At 41.5% G+C, this 24,603-nt stretch overlaps 1 protein-coding gene across 8 annotated transcripts in view; it reads left to right on the forward strand.

Moving 5' to 3' along the window:
• The window catches only part of BIRC6 (baculoviral IAP repeat containing 6), a 4,524,268-nt gene that overhangs the window by 1,431,999 nt on the left and 3,067,666 nt on the right, over nt 1–24,603 (forward strand). For 4 of the 8 annotated variants that reach the window (XM_044058419.1, XM_044058463.1, XM_044058448.1 and 1 more), the window contains exons 19-21: nt 21,107–21,238; nt 21,352–21,452; nt 21,808–21,955. In XM_044058419.1, coding sequence (XP_043914354.1) covers nt 21,107–21,238; nt 21,352–21,452; nt 21,808–21,955 — 381 coding nt within the window. The remainder of the gene's footprint in view (nt 1–21,106; nt 21,239–21,351; nt 21,453–21,807; nt 21,956–24,603) is intronic. The other 4 variants (XM_044058424.1, XM_044058456.1, XM_044058439.1 and 1 more) reach the window with 1 other exon arrangement.

Here is a 24,603-nt window from a genome sequence, read left to right on the forward strand (position 1 = left end):
AACTGAATTTGTCACCAAAACCAAACTGTTAGGTAAACATACTTTGCAGAGCGGTTTTGATGCTTTAGAAGCATCTTGTAAGGCTGCTGTCACTGGGTCTGTTCTTAGAAGGCATGCTTAGCTTAAGGAACAAAACTTGCCAGATCATGAGTTTTGTTTAATAAAGAGTGCTTTTATACCGGTTCCTGTGGAAAGTCTTTCTGAGGTGCCTGTTTTGATTTTTAATTGGTTATTGTACTTGGGCGCTGGTTTTCCTCGTTTGTTGAACCTAAAATTGACCTACACATACAAAGTAACATCAGTAAAACTCACAGAACACTGAGGCTACTCTATAGACATAAAAATGTCCTCTCTGTCCACACTAAACAAGTACTTGTGTCTACTTATCTACTTCCTTCTCTAATCTGTGGTGCCCCTCTACTAACCTCCAATCCTTCCTCAAATTTAAACTTGAAATATGTTACAACAGGATAGCCAAATTTGCTACAAGCAAGCACCACTCCACCCACCACTGCATCCCTCTAAAAATGACTGACTTGAATTCCCCACTGTCTTACTTATCTCCAGTTAACCACCGCACAAAAGTTATTTACTAAACCACAGGACTGCCCTGCCCTAAAGTCCTTATTCTCCCATTAGGCCCCTAAGATCAGAAAACCAACACCTCTTCCAAATTCAAAAAAACCCAAATTATCTGCTGGTCAGCAACTATATTCCTAGATAATAGCTAAAAACTGGAATAGTCTTCCCACAGCCATTCACACTCTGCAATGTACTGCCTCCTTTAAAACCTCCTTACACACACACACACACCTCTAATCCAAATGGATTTGTAATTGCACTAAACCTCCTCCAGCCATTACCTAGATCTTATGGCCTTTGTATTTCCTTTTTTTCCTTGATACTCACATATTTCATATTTGTGTTACTACTAATGACAGTCTCTCTGATTTCCATATCTATTAACTCTACCCTTTCCACCTCTACTGTTGCCACTCACAACTTCCTACATGTTTCCTTATTATATTCGCTCACTCATTTGTCTCTCATGTACTATAACTTCTGTAGTCTTTAAATTTCTTTCCTGTCTATCTCAGTTCTTCTGTAAGCATAGCTTTTTATTTTCACTCAGAGTACTATATTAACTATAGTTGTCTTGCATTGTAATTTAGTATATTATGTTTCCATAAGCTTTTTATATTCATCCTTACTTATGCTTTAACTGTAGTTGTACTACATTGAATTAGTTTTAAGTGTGTATCAGGTGATGTTCTTCGTGTTTCACTGTTGCAGTCATCACATTTGGGTTATCTGCCTCCTGCAGGTAGCCCTCAGCTGGCCTGAATACCAGAGTCTTGGGATTTCTGCATCAGATGCTGTTGCTTCTTCCATGACGTCAGGTTGTCAGGAGAGTAAAACATGCAGCTGACGCCATTACATCAGTCTTTCTTGCCGTGCGGTGCCTGAAGCAGAAGCAGTTCGCAAGTGCCGGTTGGCCGACTCCTGAAATTTTTGTTTTCGAGTTTCAGACCTGAAGTCTTCTAAAAGATAAGTACCCCGTTGGGGATCTTTTTTTCTTGCTCTAACCGATGTCAGAAAAAAATTAATAATTGTCTTGCCTGTGGAAAGCAAATGCCTCATAGAGATTTTCATTCTTACTGCGTCACTTGTTTAGGCCCAGACCATGACATCCCTCGCTGTTGGTTTTGTGCCTTGTTCAACACCCGAAATATCTGTCGTCGGGCAGTTTTTGTAGCTAAATACTTTCACTCTCGATCTGCCTATTCCAAAATGGAGTTGGTCAGCCATCTGACCACCGATTTTCCGAAAAAACATAAGGATAAAGACAGAGACAGACTGCATAGGTCCAAAACTGTCGACAACGCTACCGTTATGCTAGTCGCCAGTCCGCTGGTACTCAGTGAGGCGCTTTTGCAGCCCCTGATACCCACTTCTACAGATTCGTAGGCCTCTACGGAGACCCATTCTGAGTCCGGTAGGCCACGAGATACTTCTTCAACTGTGGAACCTGCGGATGTCTGTACCTTCGATGGGTCTGGAGCTGCTTTGCAGGCACTGGCTTCTGAGGGTGTATTCAGGCCTACCGATTTTCATATTAAACTGACGACTTTGTTTCAAGCCAAAAATACTGAATTTCTCTGGCCTAAAGTTCGCACTACACCTAGGAAACCGATGACCAAAGGTCATTCTCAGGCCCACAAGCCTCAAAAACAAATGATTAGAATGGCTGAAGACCTTATTACCTTAATTAGGGGAAGCCAGCCTTCCCCCTCAGAGAGACCTAGAACTGATTTTTCTTCTGATTCTTCTGATCACGATCTGATATCTCTGTTCCTTCTGACTACCAGGACATACCCTTATCTACCTATGAGGATTGTGATGCAGAGGATTCCTTTTCCTCTGCTTCCCATACAGAAGATTTTTCTTTTGGTGAAACCCTGCATACCCTTAGGGTACATTTCCGCGGGGAAAGCCAGGACTCCTCTCAGTCCAAAAAGAGACTCAGGGAATTTTTAAACCTGCCTCAGTACACGCCTCTAGCTATCCCTCCTGTTCTGGAGATTGTAGATGATGTTTTCTTGGAATCCAGCCTTACCCCAGATACTTTGCCTCCAGCTCCCATGAAACCTGACAGGCGCTATAGAGTACCTGACTCTCTCAAATTCCTTTTCAAGAATCCTACTGCAGATCCAGAGACCATTTCCCAAGGAACAAAAGGCATTAAGGCTACTACTGCCAAGAATCCTACCCCTTCTGGCAGGGATTCTAGGGCTTTAGACAGATGGGGTAAGAAGGTATACACCTCTGCTACTCTGGCCATTAGGGATTTAAATTGTCATTTTTATATGTTAAGGTATCAGCAGCATATTATGGGGCTAATTAAACAGAAAATTATGTTGATTCCTGACTGTGCAGAACACAAAGATTTACAAGAGTTAATGCTTTCTGCTGACCAAGTTGGTAAACATACTTTGCAGAGTGGTTTTGATGCTTTAGAAGCATCTTGTAAGGCTGCTGTCACTGGGTCTGTTCTTAGAAGGCATGCTTAGCTTAAGGAACAAAACTTGCCAGATCATGTCAAAGCAAAATTACTGGATGCACTCTTAAACCAAAAGCGCCTATTTGGCAGTAAAGCAGAAGAAGTTTTCAAAAGGGTGGAGGAGAAAGCTAAATCTATTCAAACTGTTAAAGATTTCTTATAAGTACAACCACCTAGATTCAGTAGGCATTGGCCTTCAAAGAACTGGTCCTTTCCAGTCCCTTCCAGGCCTTCTCAGTCCAAACCCAGAGGTTTAGTTTAGTCTCAGGTTATGCACAGATCTAAGCAATGGGGTGCTCCCACATCCAAAACAGGGAGTAGTAAGCCACCCCCTATGGTAAACTTGCTCAATGACTTATCCTTAACTCCACCAAGCCTTGCTCAAGTACATGCACCTTTAGGAGGAAAACGCGCCCTGCATGCAAAAAAACTGGGAATGCATTACCCAAGACAAATGGGTTTTAAACATTGTTTCCCTAGGATACAGATTCCATTTCCACTCACTCCCAACCCTAAGTGGATGGCCAGACCTCTCCCCAAACCAGTGGACAGAGGCCCAAAAGCAAGTACTTTCTCTCCTCAGCATCAAGGCTATTCAACCTGTCCCAGCAGAACAAAGGGGACAAAGCTGTTAGTCAAGACTGTTCCTGGTTCCCAGAAAAGAAAACACCTGGCATCCTATCCTGGATTTATCTATTCTCAACACCTTTCTGGTGGTTCCAAAATTCAAAATGCTAACTCTCCAACACCTGCTTCCTATACTAGCCAATGATGCCTGGCTGGCAACCCTAGACTTAAAAGAAGCTTACCTGCACATCCCTGTAAGGGAATCTTGCAGGAAATACCTTCACTTCAGGACAGGCTCTATGCACCTTCAGTTCTCTGCACTTCCCTTTGGCTTATCTACTGTGCCCAGGGATTCATAAAGTGCCTAGCTCCAGCTATTGCTTTTTGCAGGCAGAGAAGTATTCAGATTTACCCATACTTGGACGATTGCTTGATTCAGGTGGAAAGTCGGGACTTGCTACTACAGCACCTGGCATTTGTAAAGAGACTTCTAACTTCACTGGGGTACACCATCCACAAAAAGAAATCACACCTAGTACCCTGCCAACAGATTGTATTCCTGGGAACAAGCTTAAACACAACTTCCCAGATGGCATGCCTCACTCCAGAGAAACAAATTTATTTGACAACCTACTTCAACCTACTGGCCACAAAAACCCACGTATCTGCAAGGAAAATACTGCAAGTTCCTGGGGTTCATGGCCTCTTGCATTCTGTTAATTCCATATGCAAGACTGCATATGAGGAAACTTCAATGGTATCTAAAAAGTCTATGGTGTCAACGTTCTCAGGACCTGGAAACAATAATTCCTATCATTCCGTGTCTAAGGGCAGAGTTCCTTTGGTGGGGAGAGGCCTGCAACCACAACAAGGGACTCTTTCATTCTACACCCTGCCGCCCAAACACTAACAACAGATGCATCAGACTGTGCATGGGGAGCTCACATGGCAGGGCAGTGCATTCAGGGCAAATGGAACCCAAAGCAGATGCACCTGCATATCAATCAAAAAGAAATATTAGCTGTACAGAATGCTCTGACAGCCTTCAAAGGCCTTATTCTTCCAGGACAACTATTGGTAAAGACAGACAACACAGTTATGTGGTTCATAAACAAGCGGGGGGGGGGGACACATTTCTACCCACTCTGCAGACTAGCCATGGCTCTGTGGAACACAGCCTTGAGCAACCAAGTGCACCTACAAGCTCAATTCCTGCCAGGCAAACTAAATTCACTGGCAGACAACTTAAGCAGAAATCTCATGGACCCACAAGAATGGAAACTGGAACCCAAAATATTCAAGAGCTTGGGGAACAGATGGGGGGGGACACCAGAGATGGACCTGTTTGCTTCCCCTCGGAACTATCAACTGAACAAATACTGCACCAAAAATCCCCACAGCCAAGCTTGGAAGGTGGATGCCCTCTCCTTTTCCTGGGAAAGCCTCTCCGTCTATGCCTTTTCCCCTCTGCCTCTTCTCTCGAAGGTTCTACTAAAGATCAAACAGGACAAGCCAAGGACAATCCTGGTTGCACCAGACTGGCCACACCAGCACTGGTATCCTCTCTTGCGCAGTCTGACAGTGCTACAACCTTGGCACCTGCCTCAGACCCCTTCCCTGCTGTCCCAGCAGGGGGGCCAAATTCTGCACCCTGAGCTTCAGACCCTGAACCTTGCAGCCTGGCTAATCCCCTGAAGTCAACTCTAGCAACCCTCAGTAAGCAGGTACTGGATGTCATTCTTGAGGCAAGGAGGTCTAGTACTAGAAAATCCTATTCAGAAAAGTGGAAAAGATACTGTTCCTGGAGTCGGTCTCAAGGGATGGGCACAACTGTGTCCAACTTACCTCATATACTAGATTACTTAACAGAAATGCTCCACAAGGACCTATTCTTCTCTTCGATTAAGAGTCATGCCTCTGCCATCTTAGCTCATTATAATACTGAGCCACCCCTCTTCTCTCATCCTCTGGTAAAACAGTTCCTTAGAGAGGGCCAAAAATTTAATACCCCCCCCCCCCCCAGGAGAGCTCCCACTCCAGCCTGGGACCTTAACTTTGTATTGGAAAAACGTACACTTCCCCCCTTTGAACTGGCTGCTACAGCAGAGTTGAAATTCCTCTCATAGAAAACAGCTTTACGTCTAGCCATCACTTCAGCAAGAAGAGTGTCCAAGATGCAGGCCCTTATGGCAGTGGGAACCCTTCATTATCTTCCATGCAGACAGGGTTTCCCTCAGGACTAACCCATCTTTTATGCCCAATGTGGTGTCTAGTGTGGCTTTAAACCAGTCCATTCATTTGCCTACTTTTTTTCCCTAATCCTCAAAATAAAGTAGAAAGGATACTGCATTCTCTAGACATGCACAGACAGCTTAGATTCTTTTTGGACAGGACTAAGCCTCTCAGAAAATCTGACCAGCTGCTAGTCAGTTGCTGTGGGGGCAGAGGGGAGGGCCATTTCAAAGCAAGCCATATCTAAAGGGATAGCACACTGCATCCATTTCTTCTACAAACACCATGGAAAACCTACCCCACAGGGGATAAGAACACATTCCACTAGAGCTACATCTACCTCTGTTGCATTTCAAAGAGGAGTCCCTAACAGGGACATCCTGGACGCTGCAACCTGGAACTCTGTACACACTTTCACCAAGCATTACCACTTGCCTATCTTTTCTAAATCCAGAGCTGGATTTGCCACAGCAATCTTAGAAGGCCTGATTGCCAGGCCTAATGCTTCTTAATCTACCTCCGCCCTTCCTTAGCTTTGGGAATCAACCCAAATGTGAGGACTGCAACAGTGAAACATGAAGAACATAGTACAGTTGTGTACACTTACCATAAATGTAGATGTTCGAGTGTATTCACTGTTGCAGTCCTGGTTACCCTCCCTCCAACCCCCTGATTGTCTTTGCTTTCACCTATCCTTTTTGGTTTGGCATATCTTATACTATGTGTATTTGCTTTTTGCTGGGAGTGCTCCACATCATATAATTGCTTCCTATTTTGGAGGCACCTGACATCTGGGGCAAGAAAAACTGATGTAATGGCATCGGCTGCATGTTTTATACCCCTGACGACCTAACGTCATGGAAGAAGCGACAGCATCCAACGCAGAAATCCCAAAACTCTGGTATTCAGGTCGGCTGAAAGCTACCTGCAGGCAGATAACCCAAATGTGATGACTGCAACAGTGAATACACTCAAACGTCTACATTTATGGTAAGTGTACACAACTGTAATTTATATATATGTATATATATATATATATATATATATATACATATATATATATATATATATATATATATATATATATATATATATATATATATATATATATATATATATATATATATATATATATATATGTATATATATGTATATATATATATATATGTATATATATGTATATATATATATATATATATGTATATATATGTATATATATATATATATATATATATGTATATATATATATGTATATATATGTATATATATTTGTATATAATTATATATATATTCCAAGTGTTGTTCTGTTCAGTAATCTTTTCCTCCATTGCTCCTGTATGTACTTAAAATGTACGTCTTGATGTACTATGTATTCTCTCTTGTGTTTCATGTGGATATTTTCTTCCCAGGCCTGCACTGAAAATAATGCTTGGCCTAGTGGACTTTCCCGGTAAACAAATGCCAATAAATAAATAAAAAAAAAATAAACTTAATATTAAATTTCATTTGGGAGGTGAGGCAAATCAAAAATTTCCTGGGAAAGATTAGTATTGCCAAAAGAATGTGGATGTTTGAGAGTACCTGAACAGCAACATTACTTTGAAGTGGTAGATATAACCCTTACAGTATAGTTACAGTCATCTGGCTATCAGACTAAATCAAAGACCACCTTTTTAGATCTTAAAAGTAATTTGCACACCAGAGAAAGATGAGGTATAGTTTTAGGTACACAATGAAGTCCATGCTTTTCTTTGCACATGCAGTTAGTATTAAGCCAATTAATTGATGATGACAAAGATAAGGTTTATGGATGTGGTGAGAGAGGACATGCAGGTGATTGGTGTGACAGAGCAATATGCAGAGGACAGGAAGAAATGGAAACAGTTTATCTGCTGTTGCAACCCCTAACAGGAGCAGCCGAAAGAAGAAGAAGAATTGATGATGACAATTTATCTCCCTGGAAGGGTTGCATCTTCCCTAAAGGTATGTCAGATATTGAGAAGAAAAAAAGGAAGCTTTCCAAAACTGTCATAGATCACAGTACAAGAAATAGGTATTGGGATCTTAGAAAAGGGGAGAAACTATGAACTAAACAAATCTTGTGTGAAAGCTGGAGAGTAGAATTGAAAAAAAAATGTAGTCCTCCCAAAAGGAGCTCATAAATTACCAAATTATTGATTCAGGGTAGAACTGGTGCCACCCTCTTTAAAAAAAATTAAGTTAGTAATTTTACCAATTTAAATTAGTAATTAAAAATTGTAAAAGGGGTTCAGTGTTTTGGATTTGATAGTGGTTGAAAGTTGTAAATCAAGATGGGAAAAAGATTTAGCACAAAAATTGTCAGTGGGGTGTAGGAAATTAGTTTTCTTCTTGTCAGTATATACTATTTAAAGCAGGAAACTTTAGATATATGCATGGAAATGTCTCCACAAGTACTTTTATAACCCATCTAAGCTATAGTATATGTTTAAGCAATGATCTGTGATGCGTTGGATATGTAAATCAAGAGGAAGGGGTTCCTGGAGACGCATTTTTGAGAGTGCTATCAGTTGTCAGATTAAAAGAGGAAATTAACAAAAGATGCTTGAGGTAGTATTTTCAGAAGTGACACAATTTTACCAAAACAAGATTTTTATTCGGTACTGATCCTGAAATGTCTTTTAATGGCAGTGACAGGATATTAGTATTAACTTTATTTGCTGCTGTCAGTATTGTAATCACAAAAAAAAATGTATGTCTGACAAACCTCCTTATTTGCAGTTGGTAAAGTTGTTGATAGAAATGTACCAAAGAGGAACCAGAATAGCTGACTTACAACATCAAAGGAAATGGGCCAAATGGATTCAGGTTTTTTTTAATTTCAGGAAGATTTCTTGAATAGTGAGACGCAATGAACATGGCGATTAAAGGATAGAATGTACAAGAGTAAAAAATAATGTTCATCATTCACACTGCCTCAGTGGCATATAGGTTCTGTGCCTGCACATACTCACAATGACAGCTTTCCAGAGCTCAGAATTCCCTCTTGTGACTCCCAATGATAGGGATCGGGTAGGGATGCCTAATCCCTCCCACAAAAGGTCAGTTGTTCAGTCTTTTAGTGCCATTTGTAGGAGTCACACAGTTGAATCTCTTCAGCAGACTGCATTGGTGGATTACAGCTTCCAGACTCCGATAAGATCCCTTTGGGAACTTCGCTTTCTGTGTTACATATTGTTGATTCCTGTTTTATTAAAAAATATACATATTTTATATATATATATATATATATATATATATATATATATATATATATATATATATATATGTGTGTGTGTGTGTGTGTGTGTGATTTTTTTCCCTTTAATATACCTGTTGTTTACTACTGCTGTTGATTTCTCTGAGAATTCTAAGTTACTACTGTGTGTTGTATGCTTAGTGTTGCTTTTAAACAGTTATGAGACTTTTCTAAAGTGTTGTATGACTTGTGCTGGGAAGCTGAAGTCCTGTGGTGTCAGTTCAACACTAGGGAACTGCCTCATGCATATAGAGCCTCAATTTGATCGTGCCTGTTGTTTATCTGCTTCATTTTGAAGTTCTGATAGGAAAAGATTGCAGTTTTCACTTCTTCAATTATATGATATTTGCTACTGATTCAAAACTACTGTAGCTGTTTTTATTGTTTAATCACAATTCTATCGTGAATTACTTTATTTGCATATTCTGTAGAGATTTTTTTTTAATTTCTGACAGTGAAATCTCTAAGTAAATGCTTTTTATTGCTGTTTTAAAAGGTTTTTATTTTGTTTAAGGGAATATGTTTGATTTTCTGACACTGTTTGGGCAAGTGAATTTTACTTGTTGTTCTAACTGTGTGTTCTGTTCTTTAGTACACTGATCAGGTTGTGGCTGTGTGTGTGGCTGTGTCTGTTCTTTAGTATACTGATCAGGTTGTAGAACAAGGCTTAGCCAATTTAAACTGTTTCTGCTATATTTTTACAGTTTAGCCCTATTTCTTGTGTAGGGACATAGTGTATACTTCATATTTTTGCTGCCCTTAGTCAGCCCTTAATAGTATCAGTGCATTATTTTAGCTGTTCCCCCTCCCCAATTGATGGATCCTGATACTGGTCCCCCCCCCATGAAATCCAATTGCATGTCAAAAGAAAAAAAAGCATGCCTTGGCCTACAGTTTGTGAATCTTTTGTTACCTTAAGCTAGCCTACAGACCACTTTCCCTGTCACCCTTTGGTGTGAGCCCACAGCCCTCTGTGGTACAGCAGTCAGACACATCCTCTGGGCCTGTCCCAGTACCTGGTTCAGGTACAGGAGAACCAAACCCTTTAGATGCAGGATAGGTCCTGGAGTAAGAAGCCCCTTGCCAGACATAATGTTTTCCTTGCAGATATTTCGTCCACTAATGTAGTTCACATTAGAAAACTTCCCAACACTGAAGACAGGTTATTATTATGTGTAGGGCTGATGTGGCTTCATTCGCTAAGAGTGTTTTAAAGTCAGCTAATCTCTGAGACTAAGCTCCTATTCAGAATGACTTTGGGGGCCACCTTCTCTAGATATCAGTCTATGCTTGCAGCTTTTGATGAGGACTCTGGTGCTAACAGTAATGAACAATCTTGAGTCCGTCCAGTCTGATTCTTAGGAAGGTGAACAGGTTCTAAACACAAAAAGGGTATTCACCTTTTCACGTATGCTGTTTAGGTTTAAAGATGTATTTGACAGGAAGTAATCTGGGGCTCTACTAGAGAGATTGGTGGAGGTTATGATCTTACTGAGGGTGAGATTCTAGATGTTTTGGCAATTACTTCTCTGGTACTGGCCTTATATAAGATGTTTATAAAACTGTATGTAAAAACCCTTTTGCTATTGAATCAACTCCTAAAGAGGCTACGAGGAAATACAAGGTGAGCTCTGATCTTGCAGCTCTCTTTGCTCCTTTGTCAGCTGACCCAGCTGTGGTTTCTCTAACACCCAGCTCTAACAGGAAGTCCCTGGCTTATTCTAACTCTACACCACTGGGTAAAACTGATAAGAGATTAGAATCCCAGGGGAAAAAGATTGGCTCAGTGTACTATTTTTTTCTTTAGAGTGCTAAATTATATCTGCTTTGTGTAGAGATGTATATTCTAATGTGCTTACACTTTAGATGCCTTAGTGATATCTTTGCCTGCCAAAATGGTGTTATGTGAATGCTATTGTTTTTAGTGTGACTCAGGATGTTCATCGTGCATACAGCTGCAGTAATCACAGATGGGTTCTCTGCCGTCAGGCGGGTCCCTCGGTCGGCCGAATTCCAAAGTCTAGGTCCGGCGTCGGTTGTTGTCGCTTTCTTTCCTGACGTCAGTGAGGCAGGGGTATATAAGACACAGCTGACGCCATTTTCTTCAGTCTTTTTTGCCGCGCGGTGCCCGAAGCAGAAGCAGTTCGCAAGTGCCGGTCGGCCAGCTCCTGAATTCTGAAAAATTGGAAACCGAAGTCTTCTTTAAAGCTAAGTACCCGTTGAAACTTTTCTTGCCTCAGACCGATGTCAGAAAAAGTTAACAATTGTATTTCTTGTGGGAAGCAAATACCGCATAAGGATTTCCATTCCCTCTGCATACCTTGTTTAGGCCCAGACCACGACGTCTCGGGCTGTCGCTTTTGCGCTACTTTCAATAAATGCACTATTAAGCATCGGGCGGAGTTCGCCCAACACCTTTTTGGTAAAGCCTTTGATTATAAAATGTCTTCGGAGACTCCGACTACCGTTTTGTCCAAAAAACGTAAGGACAAGGACCGACACGCGAGGTCCGCGGTCTCCACCGACACCACGCCAAAACCGGCTACACGTGGTCCGGTTCTCAGCGAGACGCCTATGCAGTCCCTGACTACCGACGACACTTCTTTGGCGGTGTCTTCTGTAACCGAGACCGCTGGTACCTCGGCCCATACCCAGACTACAACCACCGAAGCCACTGTGAGCGTTGAGCCTCCTAATGTTGACAGGTCCACTTCCATCCATGGTGTCTTTAGACCCTCATCTTCCTTTTCCATTAAGGCCTTTACTAAGTCTAAATCAGCCAGGCATCCCAAGAGGCCTGTTGCACAGGGCCCATCTCCAGGCCCCATGCCTAAAAAGCAGATGCTTAAAATGGTTGAGGATTTAATTACTCTTATCAGGGGTTCCCAACCCCCTCCAGACAAGAGACCCAGAGTGGAGGAAGATTCTCCCTCTTCTGATCAGGGCTGCATTTTTTCAGAACATTCTGATGTAGAGGAACACTCATACTCCCCATTTGAAGATTCTGATGCAGAGCAGTCCATTCCTTCTGTATCTCCTCCAGAGGATTTTTCTTTTGGGGAAACCTTACACACCTTGAAGGAACACTTCCATTGGGAAGGCCAAGACTTTTGTGATTCCAAGAAAAGACTTAGGGAATTTCTTTTGTTACCTCAACACAGACCTCTGGCGATACCTCCTGTCTTGGACATACTTGATGATGTTTATTCGGAGGCTTGCCTTAATCCGGACTCCCTGCCTCCTGCCCCAGTCAAGCCTGATAGGTACTACAGAGTTCCTAACTCCCACCAATTTCTTTACAAAAGCCATAATGCTGACCCTGAAACCATTTCTCAAGGCCCCAAGGGGATGAAGGCCTCTACTGCTAAGAATCCACTACCTTCCGAAAGAGAGTCAAGATCCTTAGAAAGGTGGGGAAAAAAGGTATATACCTCAGCCACACTAGCCATGAGGGCATTAAATTGTCAGTTTCATATGCGTAAATATCAGCAGTTTCTGTTATCACAATTAAGAAATAAAATGTCTCAACCTGAACAACCAGATTTGAAGGAGTTGCAGGATATGATGCATAGTGCAGAACAAGTGGGTAAACACACCTTACAATGTGGCTATGATGCCCTAGAGGCCTGAAGTAGAGCTGCTGTTACAGGATCAGTCATTCGTAGACATGCCTGGCTTAGGGAACAAATCTTGCCTGATCATGTGAAAGCTAAACTACTAGATGCTCCTTTACAAAAGGATGTGCTATTTGGTACTAATGCTGAGGAGATACTACGGAAAATGGAAGAAAAAGCCAAATCTTTGCAAACTGTCAAAGCTTTTCTACAGGTTCAACCACCACGTTTTAGCAGAAATTGGCCTTCTAAAAACTGGTCCTTTCCAGCCACGGACAAGCCCCAAAGAGGTAGGTACAGGCGCACAAGGGGCAGAGGACAATCACAAGGATCATATAGAGGCAGGCAATGGCAAACTCCAGCACCAAGAGGTGGCGAAGACAGTGCACAACAATACAGGAAACAAACCCAATGACTTCCTCCTTTCCATGCCAAGCAAGTATCAGCTGGCAGCACCCTTGGGAGGAAAGCTGGCATTATTTACAAGAAATTGGCATATTGTCACAACAGACAAATGGATCCTGGATGTTATAAACAGAGGCTACAGATTTCATTTTCACACTCTTCCAAAAATGAGAGGCATGCCAAACCTGACACACAATCAAAGGGCAGAGGCACAACTACAAATTTCAAAGCTCATAGACATGAATGCTATTCAAGAGGTACCTACTCACGAACAAGGTCAAGGTTTTTATTCCAGGCTATTTCTGGTACCAAGGAAAGGAACCGACTGGAGACCCATTTTGGACTTATCCATCCTAAACACATTCTTACTCGTACCAAAATTCAAGATGCTCACATTACAGCAGCTTCTTCCCATGCTGGGCAAGGAGTTTTGGCTGGTAACATTGGACCTCAAGGAGGCATACCTGCATGTCCCAATCAGGCAAAGTTGCAGAAGATACCTCAGATTTCTTGCAGGTTCAATTCACTATCAATTCTCTGCATTGCCCTTTGGCTTATCTACTGCGCCCAGAGTATTCACTAAATGCCTGGCATCAGTAAGTGCCTACTGCAGACTTCAAGGGATACAAATTTACCCTTAGTTGGACGACTGCCTGATCCAAGCAGACAGCAAGCACATACTTCTGGAACATCTGGCTTATGTAACACGGTTACTGAATTCCTTGGGATACACAGTCAACAAATTGAAATCCAGGCTAACACCATCTCAAAAAATAACTTTCCTGGGTGCCAACTTGGACACAAGCACCCGGATGGCCTACCTTACGCCAGAAAAACAGGGGCAACTAACTCAGTACTTCAAAAAACTAGCAAATTGTACCAGGCTTACTGCAAGGAAAATCCTGCAGGCTCTGGGCTTCTTGGCATCTTGCATTCTTTTAATCCCATGTGCAAAGTTGCATATGAGGAAACTTCAATGGTACCTAAAAAACCTATGGTCTCAACACAGCCACAGTTTGGAAACAATAATACCAATAATTCCATGTTTGCAAAAGGAATTTCTATGGTGGGCCCAAGCATGTCAAACAAACACAGGTCTCCCATTCTGCAAGCCTCAAGCAAATCAAGTCATCACAACAGACGCCTCAGATTACGCCTGGGGGGGCGCACGTGACAGACAGGTGCATTCAGGGCAAATGGTCCCAAAAGGAAAAGCACCTTCACATCAATCAGAAAGAAATGCTATCAGTGATAAATGCAATTACAGCTTTCAAGGACCTCCTGCATCCAGGACAATTATTGATAAGAACAGACAACACCAAAGTAATGTGGTACATAAACAAGGAGGAACACATTCATACCCCCTGTGCAGACTAGCCATGACACTTTGGAACTTGGCTCTGGAATGGCAAATCGAACTTCAGGCACAGTACTTGCCAGGTTTGGAAAACACGCTGGCAGACAATCTAAGCAGAAATATGACAGATCCACACGAATGGAAGTTGCATCCTCAAGTGTTTACAAAGATAATCCAAGCGTGGGGGAGGCCAGACATAGATCTCTTTGCCTCCCACAGGAATCATCAATTGGAAAAGTTCTGTTCAAGGACCTTTCATCCAAAGGCCTGGAGTGTGGACGCCCTTTTATTCAGCTGGACAGCATGGACAGTTTACACTTTCCCACCTCTGCCCCTTCTGCCCAAGGTACTCTTGAAAGCAAGAACAGACAGACCGAAGATGATACTGATTGCTCCAGACTGGCCAAGACAACACTGGTACCCACTCCTGAGGAGCCTAACACATACTCCTCCCTGGTCCCTACCTCCAATGCCTCTTCTGCTGACTCAGCACAGCTACAAAACCCTTCACAGTCAGCTGAAAACACTCAATCTCGCTGCATGGAAAATTCCTTAACACCACAACAGACCCTACTCCCCAAAGAGGTGCAGGATGTCATTTTGGAGGCCAGAAGGCCATCTACTAGAAAGGCTTACTCCACAAAATGGAAACTGTTTTGCTCTTGGAATAAGAAAAAAGGCCAGGACCCTAGAAAACTGAATTTGCCTCGGGTATTACAGTATCTAGCTGAGCTGCTGAACAGTGGACTTTCATTTTCCTCCATAAAAATCCATGCCTCAGCCATTTCTGCAGAATTCAACACGGATCCACCCTTATTGTCTCACCCACTCTTAAGACAGTTCCTCAGAGGGGCTAAGAATATAAGACCACCAAGGAAACAACCAATACCAGCCTGGGATCTTAATTACATTCTAGAAAAATTAACATTGCCTCCCTTTGAACCAGCTGCCTCAACAGATCTGCAATATTTGTCCTGGAAAACAGCCTTCCTTCTGGCCATTACCTCAGCTCGTAGGGTTTCAGAACTACAAGCCCTCATGGCTGTACAGCCCTTTCTCATCTTCCATCAGGACAGGGTTTCCCTTCGAACCAACCCGTCATTTATGCCTAAAGTGGTATCTAGGGTAGCTTTAAATCAAGCCATACACTTACCTACCTTTTACCCCAATCCTCAAAACAAAGGGGAAAGGCTGCTACACTCCTTAGACATCCATAGACAGCTACGTTATTATTTGGACAGAACAAAGCCTTTCAGGAAATCAGAACAACTTTTTGTGTCCTATGCTGTAGGAGCTCAAGGGAAGCCAGTTACCAAACAGACAATTTCAAAATGGATAGGCCACTGCATCCGGTTTTGTTACTCCTATCATGGAAAATCTGTCCCTACAGACATCAGATCCCACTCCACCAGGGCCACAGCTACCTCTACAGCCTTCCTCAGAGGGGTTCCTACCAAAGACATTTTGGAGGCAGCCACTTGGAGTTCTGTGCATACCTTCACAAAACACTACCACCTGCCTTTATATTCCAAAACTAGAGCAGGTTTTGCCACTGCTGTGTTGCAGGGCATTCTGGCTCATCCCAGTTCCACCTAGTGCCTACCACCCTGTGCGTAGCTTTGGGATTCTACCCATCTGTGATTACTGCAGCTGTATGCACGATGAACATAGTACAGTTTTGTACCTACCATAAATGTAGATGTTCGAGTGCTAATACAGCTGCAGTACAAGTTTCCCTCCCTCCTTCCCCTCTTGGTAAAGGCCTAGGGCCTAACCCCTCTTCATACAACCTGATTGGGTTATCCTTCTATGGTATATTTGCTTGCAACTACTGATTTTTGATTATATTGCATTGCATGTATATAAATATAATTTATGTATTGCCTTCTTTCTGGGGGCACCTGACATCTGGGGCAAGAAAGACTGAAGAAAATGGCGTTGGCTGTGTCTTATATACCCCTGCCTCACTGACGTCAGGAAAGAAAGCGACAACAACCGACGCCAGACCTAGACTTTGGAATTCGGCCGACCGAGGGACCCACCTGATGGCAGAGAACCCATCTGTGATTACTGCAGCTGTATTAGCACTTGAACATCTACATTTATGGTAGGTACAAAACTACTTTTTGAAACATGCTTGGAGAAATCTCATGGGAGGTGCAGAGACAATTTCAAAAACGCAGGCACTTCTGCTGTATTGAGAAGGTATACTTGGTTACATTACCAGAATTTTTCTGAGGATTTAAAAAAATGAGATTTTGAATGCTCTTGTAAGTTCTGAATTGGTGTTTGGGCCTGCCAGTACCCACATTCTCAGACAATGGGATGATAAAGGTAAATTGATGTGTGGGGTATCTAAAATAGGCCATGCTTCCATATTTTCCGCTAACAAGGCATCCAACTTTTATTTTATTTATTTAACATTTGTTGACCGGGAATGTCTGACTAGGTTCCGCAGAGCCTGTTTTCAGCGGAGGCCCGGGGAGAAACTTCAGAGGGCAGAACAAACAAAATTCCCAGCCTAGCAAGAATCAGAATACCAAGAGGAAATGGCAGGAGGATAATGCTTTCTAACCAAATAAAAGGGATTCCTTTCTCAAAAAGATTAAATCCCCTGATAAAGAACGGACTATGTCGAGCATCCTGTCCTTTCCTCCTGTCCCTCCTCCCCTTTCCCCAGGCTTTTGCTTAACCCAGCAGCCTGGCCACAAATAGTCTCAGACAAATGGATGCAGAGCATTATTCAGAGAGGACACTTGTGGCAGTGGAGAGAAAATCCTACTCTCTTCAGGGAAATCCTCCTGATCCACCAGCTCAAACACATCAGTTCTCTCTGGTACTCCTTCCCATGTTGCAAGCAGGGGTTATAGAACCAGTACCTGTGCCACAAAAAGGAAAAGGATTTTACTCCAAAATCTTTGATACCTAAAAAGGAGCCATCTTGGAGATCAGTGTTTTGTTTTATCTGAATACCTTTGTGAAAGTATCCAAATTAAAAATGCTCACCCTGCAGACAATTCTTTCGCTTCTTCTGGAACACTTTCATGGTGACTTTAGATCTGAAATATGCTTAGTGCATTCTAATTGCTCCCGATTTCATGAAATATCTGAGATTTCTTGTGTCTCGCTCACATTATCACTTTTCTGCATTACCCTTTGAGCTATCTGCTGCTCCTCGAATATTCACAAAGTGCCTGGCTCTTGTGGATGCTTCATACAGGACTCGGGACATCCATATTTTCCTTTATTTAGACGACTTGCTGATTTGTGCAGTCTGCTTCCATGTGTTTAGAATCATTAGACAAGGTCTCGACTATTCTTGCTCACCTGAGCTTCAGTTTGAACTTAACAGTAGTCCTTCCTGTCTCACACCCTCTCAAAGAATTGTCTTCTGTGGATATATGACAGAGCCAGAAAGAAGAGTGACATTTCTACCAGAAGACAAAGTCAGTCCTGAGTTATCAGAACATTTTTAGGGATTTCTCTCTTCAAGAAGCTGCCACTGCAGAGATTTTCTGACAATTCTAGGCCTCACGGCATCAATGATCCTCGTGATCCCATTGGCCACTCTGTATTTGAGAAAGATTCAGTGGTACTTAAAAAAAAATGTTGGTCCCAGTTCCTGAATCATTTAGAGTTCCAGGAACCAGTGCAAGAATTTGTGAAACAAAAATTAAGTGATGGCGGGATCAGATGTCTGAGTCCAAGCCTCCCCTTCTCCTTCAAGACCCCACTTCAGACAGTCCAGATGGGCTTGTCAGATTTTGCATGGGGAACAGTGTCCAGGAGTTTAAATGCAAAGTGAATTGGGGTCCTTTGGACTCTACAAAGTACATAAAGGTAAAAGAAATGTTAGTAGTGATTCAGGCCGTAAAAGTTCAACACTTATGATCTCCAGGACCCCTGTCAGTGGTCACAGACAGTACCACAGCCACATGGTATGTAAATAAACAAAGGAGGAACAAGGGCATACCCTCTTTGCTGGTTGGCAGTGATGGCCTGTGAGCTAGCCTTGCAGCATTCTTTGACACTTCAGGCCTTATACATCCCTTCAGAGCAAAACATAGTGGCAGACAGACTAAGCATATCCTGGTTGGACCCTCACGATTGTAAACTTAAAACAGAGTTCTTCCAGGATTTGACCCAGATGCGGGGAACATCTCAAATTAGACCTGCTTGCCTCATTTCAAAACAGACAAAAAATTTTGTTCAAGACATTCTTGCAACCATGCTTGGAGGACAGAATTCTTTTTCCCTTGGATGGGAATGTTCCTTTAAGTCTTTCCACTGATACCAAAGACATTTCTGAGGATTCAGAAAGAATTGCAAAGATCATTGTGATGACCCCCTTTTAGCCCATTTAAAGTTGGTTTTCCCTTTTAATGGAGCTGGCCAAGGGTAATTACTGAAAGTTTACTCACACACTGTATCTGCTGCCATAGTGTTGGGGCGACTGGTGCACCCCAACTTAGAGCAATTGCAACTGATAGCCTGGATGCTTTTATCTTTTTAGGCATTTGTTCCATGAGGATGTGCAGCAGGTATTGAAGAAGAGAAGAAAATTTGCAACTAGAAAATCTTGTTTACAAGTGGAAGATGTTTCCTGAGTGGTGCCTGACTAATAACAAAGGGTCCAGTGTGGTACCTACCCCTCTTATTTGGAAATATTTGTGTGAGCTACTCAACAATGGCTTATCGTATGCATCTATCAAGCTACATCTTGCAACCATCTCAGCTTGTATGCTCTTGGGTCTCCCTTTTTCATCTCTCTCTTGTTAACAGTTTATAAAAGACATATGTTGCATCTGAGATTCCATTGAAAGTAAATTCCTTTTACTTGGGATCTCAACTTTCTTCTTGAAAAAATTGACCACCTGTCCTTTTGAACCTGCCTTTCAGGCTGATTTAAATTTCATCAGTTGTAAACTGTTTTGCTTATTGCTTTGACATCTCCAAGGTGAGCCTCTGAGCTGCAAGCTGTCATGGTCAGCCTACTTTATCTGATTTTTTCACAAAACAATCCATCTTTTATGCCAAAAGTCATTTCTGAATTTACATGAGTCAAGCCATCATTGTCAAAGTTTTCTTTCAGGAATCTGAAAACAGGGGAGAGAATATCCTGCATACCTTATATATGCACAGGAAGCTCAGGTACTACTTTGATAGAGCATAGCCCTTGAGTAAGGCTGAACAGCTGTTTATTTCCTCTTCTGGATCTAAAAATGGTCAATCTGTTTTTAAGCAAGAGATTCCGCATTGGTTGTTCCTTGATATAGTTTTTTGTTTACTCCCACAGTGGTAAATCTCTTCTAGGCAAGGTTATAGCACATTCCACCAGAGCATTTTCCTCTTTGTGGCATATTGAAAAGGAGTGGACTCTAGAAACATTCTAGTGGAAACGACCTGGTCTTCTGTTCATAAATTTACAAAGCACTACAAATTGGATTCTTTCTCAAGTTCTAGAGCAGGCTTTGCAAGGACCATTCTCCAGGAGCTCCTGGGTCCTTATTCTTCCTCCTGATAGGGTAATTTTTTCAGAATATACCCATGTGCCGCTGAGACAGTGTGAATAGTGGCAGCACCCACCCACCACCACCCTTATTTGTCGTGTGTGTGTGTGTGTGTATATGATGGTATCCAACTTTGTTTTGTAGCCTCGCTTTGATTAACTGTGTTGGTGTTTTTTGGCTGGGATTTGGTTGGTTTCAGCCAATTCTGTTTCTGGTACTTCTTGGTTCTTATTACTTAGCACTATAAACCTGACCAGCTGACTTTCCTGTGACAGGGATTAGGCTTCCCCTAATTGAAGAGGCTTAGTTGATCCCCTATCACAGGAAATCAGAGGTGGGAGTTGTGAACTCTGGAAAGCTGCCAGTGTGAGTTTGTGCGGGCTCAAAACCCATATGCTACCGAGTCAGTGTGAAATTCAAACATCTACTGTTACAGTTAAGTAGGACTTGGGCAACTGTAGAGTCTACAAGAAAGTGAACTTGGGGAGTAAAGTGGCATGAAACTACAGAAAGCGGTCATGCAGATGTACTTATTTAAAGTCATACATAAAGTGATGTTTTTCTCTTAATTTGTTTAAGTATTGATTGTCTGAATAAGTGCTTTGCCATAAAAAAATCATATTCATCTTTAAGAGGGCATCTGTATTATGCAGTTTTATTTTTTGTAAAAGAAGGTGGGTTAACACTGCTGGTAATGATATCAAAATAAAAGTATTTGTTTGCATGCTTCAAATCATTTCTACTTCATTTATTTGAATTTTAAGAACGTATGTCAGTTTCTTCACCTGGTGTAAAGTAGAGCTTTACTGCATCATCAGTGGATAGGTTGTTTTGAGGCATTCCTTATATTTACAAATAAACAGGCTATACATTTCAAGCATATCAGGATGGAGCATGAATCTTCAGAGAAGACAAATGAAAAAGTGTTTTAATTTTTTTTATCTGCATGTTATACAGTGGCAATGTAAATAGCACACAACGTACTTGAAACACTGACTAGTGCAGTTGCAGAGTATACACACTAAGGTCTTGTATTTTTTTTTTCTATTCACTGATTATTAAACATGAGCCATTATTTTGCAGCTTGAGAGAAGGAAAAGAAAGTCTACTTTCCAAGACGAGGAAATGCCTGCATCATATTGTTCGTGTTTGTTTTTTTGAGGCAGGTCGAAGCATAGCCCACAAGTGTGCACGGTTTTTGGCACTTTGCATAAGGTAATTTTATGGTTTGTACTGCTCAAATATTTCAATGATTATTGTATCAAATGTACCTTGGTTCATTAGTTATACTGTGAACTTGTATTTAATTATTTCACTTTGTTTTTTAGCAGCAGTGGAAAGAGTGACCAGAATCAGCAGAGTTTTGGATCTAGTCTTCTGGAGGCTTTATTGGACAATTTACCTTATTTACCTGCAGCTGCAGCAGGAGGTATGTTTTTTTTGTTTGTTTATTGAAGACAATACTCAGTAATTGGTTAAATCACAGGAAATATTTAAAACAACATTGCAGGACAGTCTTAAATAAATAAAGAAAACATCTAAGTTATACTTTACTATATTCCTATCTGAATCTAAAAGAGTTACAATGCCGTAAAAACTTACTTAACGCAAGGCAAGCGCAGAAGGTGGTGATGAGTGAATTTTCAGAAAACAGCCTTGAGTGTTGTGAAACTGAATTAGTATGCATTATTCAAGTTCAGTTAAGCTGCTGTTTATTCTGCTGTTTTTTGAAGTTCATAATTGCCTTACTCTGAGTACTTTAGTTTCCTTTCTTGTCTCAACAGGTTCCGTTTACTGGTATTTTGTGCTACTGAATTATGTCAAGGATGATGACTTGTCAAAGTGCAGCACAGCTTGTGCAGGACTTCTTACTGCTGTTTCCAAACAACTACAGGACAGATTAACCCCCCTTGAAGCTCTGCTTCAAACAAGGTAGACTTCACTTGCTTGTAATCTTAGTTTTGTCATCATAAAACTTGACCAAGTTTACCATCCATTAAAATACTTCAGGTCTGTAGAATTTGCAGGGATTCTCCTTATGTTGCAGTCTGCAAGATGCTTAACTTATAATACTACTTTTTTGAGTAATTTTATGAAACAGTATATTTGTTTTGTTTTGTTAGTGGTGTTCATGCTGATACAAAAACTTTACAGTATTCATCCAACATTATTGTAAGTTTCATTCCTCACCATTGGATGTTCCAGAACATTGTGGTAATAGAGATGGTTAACTGCTATCAAACCATGCTTGAAAAGAATTAGAATTTATTTCTGTCCCAATGTGTTTCATTCAAGCCATGCATGAAAAGAAAGTGAGCAATACTCAATGAATTCTTGGTAATGGCTAACACAGACTTTAGTTGGTAGGTAGGAATTTAGAGCTTCCGTTTGAACTGTTGCATAAAGAAGGATTTTTTTTTTCTTCCTTTTGGAATGAATTTAGTAGCACCTTTTTTGATAGCCTGGTGCCAGTCATATAGTGTATATGTACAGTATGTAGTACTATGTTGATCATTTATCATTTTGTGTATCCAGGTCAAGATTCATAAGTCTCTTTGCATTTCTGCTGAAGTTGTGTAGTACTTTGTTTTAATTTGCTTTTGCAGTAGCGAAGTTGACAAAGTGGCCTAGTATATAGCTGTTTGCAATACATTCATTCAATAATGTTTATTTTATGTCACCTTTTCTTAACGTCTTTTTATTGTCACGAACACTGTATATTTATTTATTACCTTTGTGGCCTAAAATGTCTGAATGGGAAGATTTTCTCAGTGGATTTCCAGGGAGAAAAGCTGCAAGGTATTCAGCAACCTTACAAGTCTGTACAAGTATAGCATAAAAGCAGGAGGTTTCTAGCTGTGTGGTAAACAGTGGGTATAAACAGCAGTGTCAGGTAATCTATTTCAGTCACATTTAGGTAGCTAATGGGCAACTACAATGTGAATGTAGAAATTCAGGTCAGTAGTGCTATTTGTATGTTGTAAATGAAAAAAAGTTGCATCATTTGGTAGTGTTATAATTTCTGATTTGCTAATTGTTAATCATGCAGCTGAAATGTGATAGACGTTTTTTCAATCTATGTAAATCCAAATAGATAAAAATCAAGCATCTGATGTTGTTAATCTTCATTCATTCCATACTGATGGGTGTTGGTTCCGTCCTCTGAACCGAGTCAGCCTTTTAACAGGCTCATGCCAGCCAAAAAACTCTTGAGCTAAACTTTTACCCACAATGCCTTTCTCCGTTACCTCAGATCTCATTTGCCTCGTAGCCGTAAAGCTGTGTCAAGCCAGCTCTCAGCTAAGTACTTAGTTTTGTTGCTTATAAAAGTGTTTTTCTTTTATTGTTCACCTTATTCTCAGTCTAAACTCACTTCTCTAATCTCTCGTTAGTCTTTTACCCACTTTCGCGTATCTTTCCAGTTTCTTTTTCTTCAAATACCTTACAGTAATCTCAAGTTCCATTGTTGGTACGGCCCTTTCCCTCTACCCTCTGTGGTAATCCTTCAATACCATTGCTGGTATTCCTTTCCCTTTCTTTATTTTCTTTCTAACAAAAAAAAAAAAATCTCTCCTCCTTTCTTTCCTTGATATTGTTGGTTTTTGTACTATAATATAATGTCTGAAAAAAAGGAGCTTCAGGATTCAAACAGTGCAACAAGTGTAGTCACAAAATGCCTAATAATAATGATTCTCATGTCTCGTGCGCTTATTGTTTGGGAGTTCCCCATCTTTTGGTACAGCCTCCTTGTACCCTTTGTCAGGGGTTCAGTTCCTAAACACTTAATGAAAGAAAAACAAACCGATTCTGAAGGCCTCCTTAAGATGCCTTTCTCAGAAGCTATCTCTGCGTCGGAGGGCTCACCCCCTCTCAGAAAAGAGCACAAAGAACATAAAAAGAGACCACATTTGGTTCCTTCTTCTCCCTCTGCTGATGAGAAGGAGGAACCAAGGCCAAAAATAAAAGCTAGATCAGGCCTGCTCAACTTGGATGACTTCTTTGAGTCAGTCACCAGAGGTGTGAATGAGGGCAAGGCAAATTCATACAGCCTACCTCGATCTGGCCACGGCCTTTGATACCATTCCCCACTCAGCAGTTATTGATAAACTCACCAAACTAGGCATCAACCCTATATCACTAGGTGGGTTACAAACTGGATCACAGATAGAACCCACAGTGTGAAAGTAGCGGATTCCAAATCAGACTGCCAACCAGTTACGAGTGGAGTCCCACAGGGATCGGTCCTGGGTCCTCTCCTGTTTGGCATCTACTTCTCAGAAGTCCAGGCCAACATGGAGGGACTTTGGCTGACGAAGTTCGCAGACGACTGCAAGCTGGGAGCCATTATTAACTCCCCAGGTGATGTAGACACATCCTACAGAAAGGCCTCACTGACACCAATGACTGGTGTCAAAACCATGGTCTTAAACTTAATACCACAAAATGCGTAGTCGTCCCCTTTGGGAAAAACTCAGTTCCCAATAATTACCACATTGATGGGAGCCCACTGAACACTGAAGGCTTTATAAGACATCTGGGGACACAGGTTGATAGCAACCTCTCCTTCGGCCACCACATTG

This window comes from Protopterus annectens, chromosome 1.part2 (assembly GCF_019279795.1).
Source record: "Protopterus annectens isolate FY-2018-M chromosome 1.part2, PAN1.0, whole genome shotgun sequence".
Taxonomy (NCBI): Eukaryota; Metazoa; Chordata; order Ceratodontiformes; family Protopteridae; genus Protopterus; species Protopterus annectens.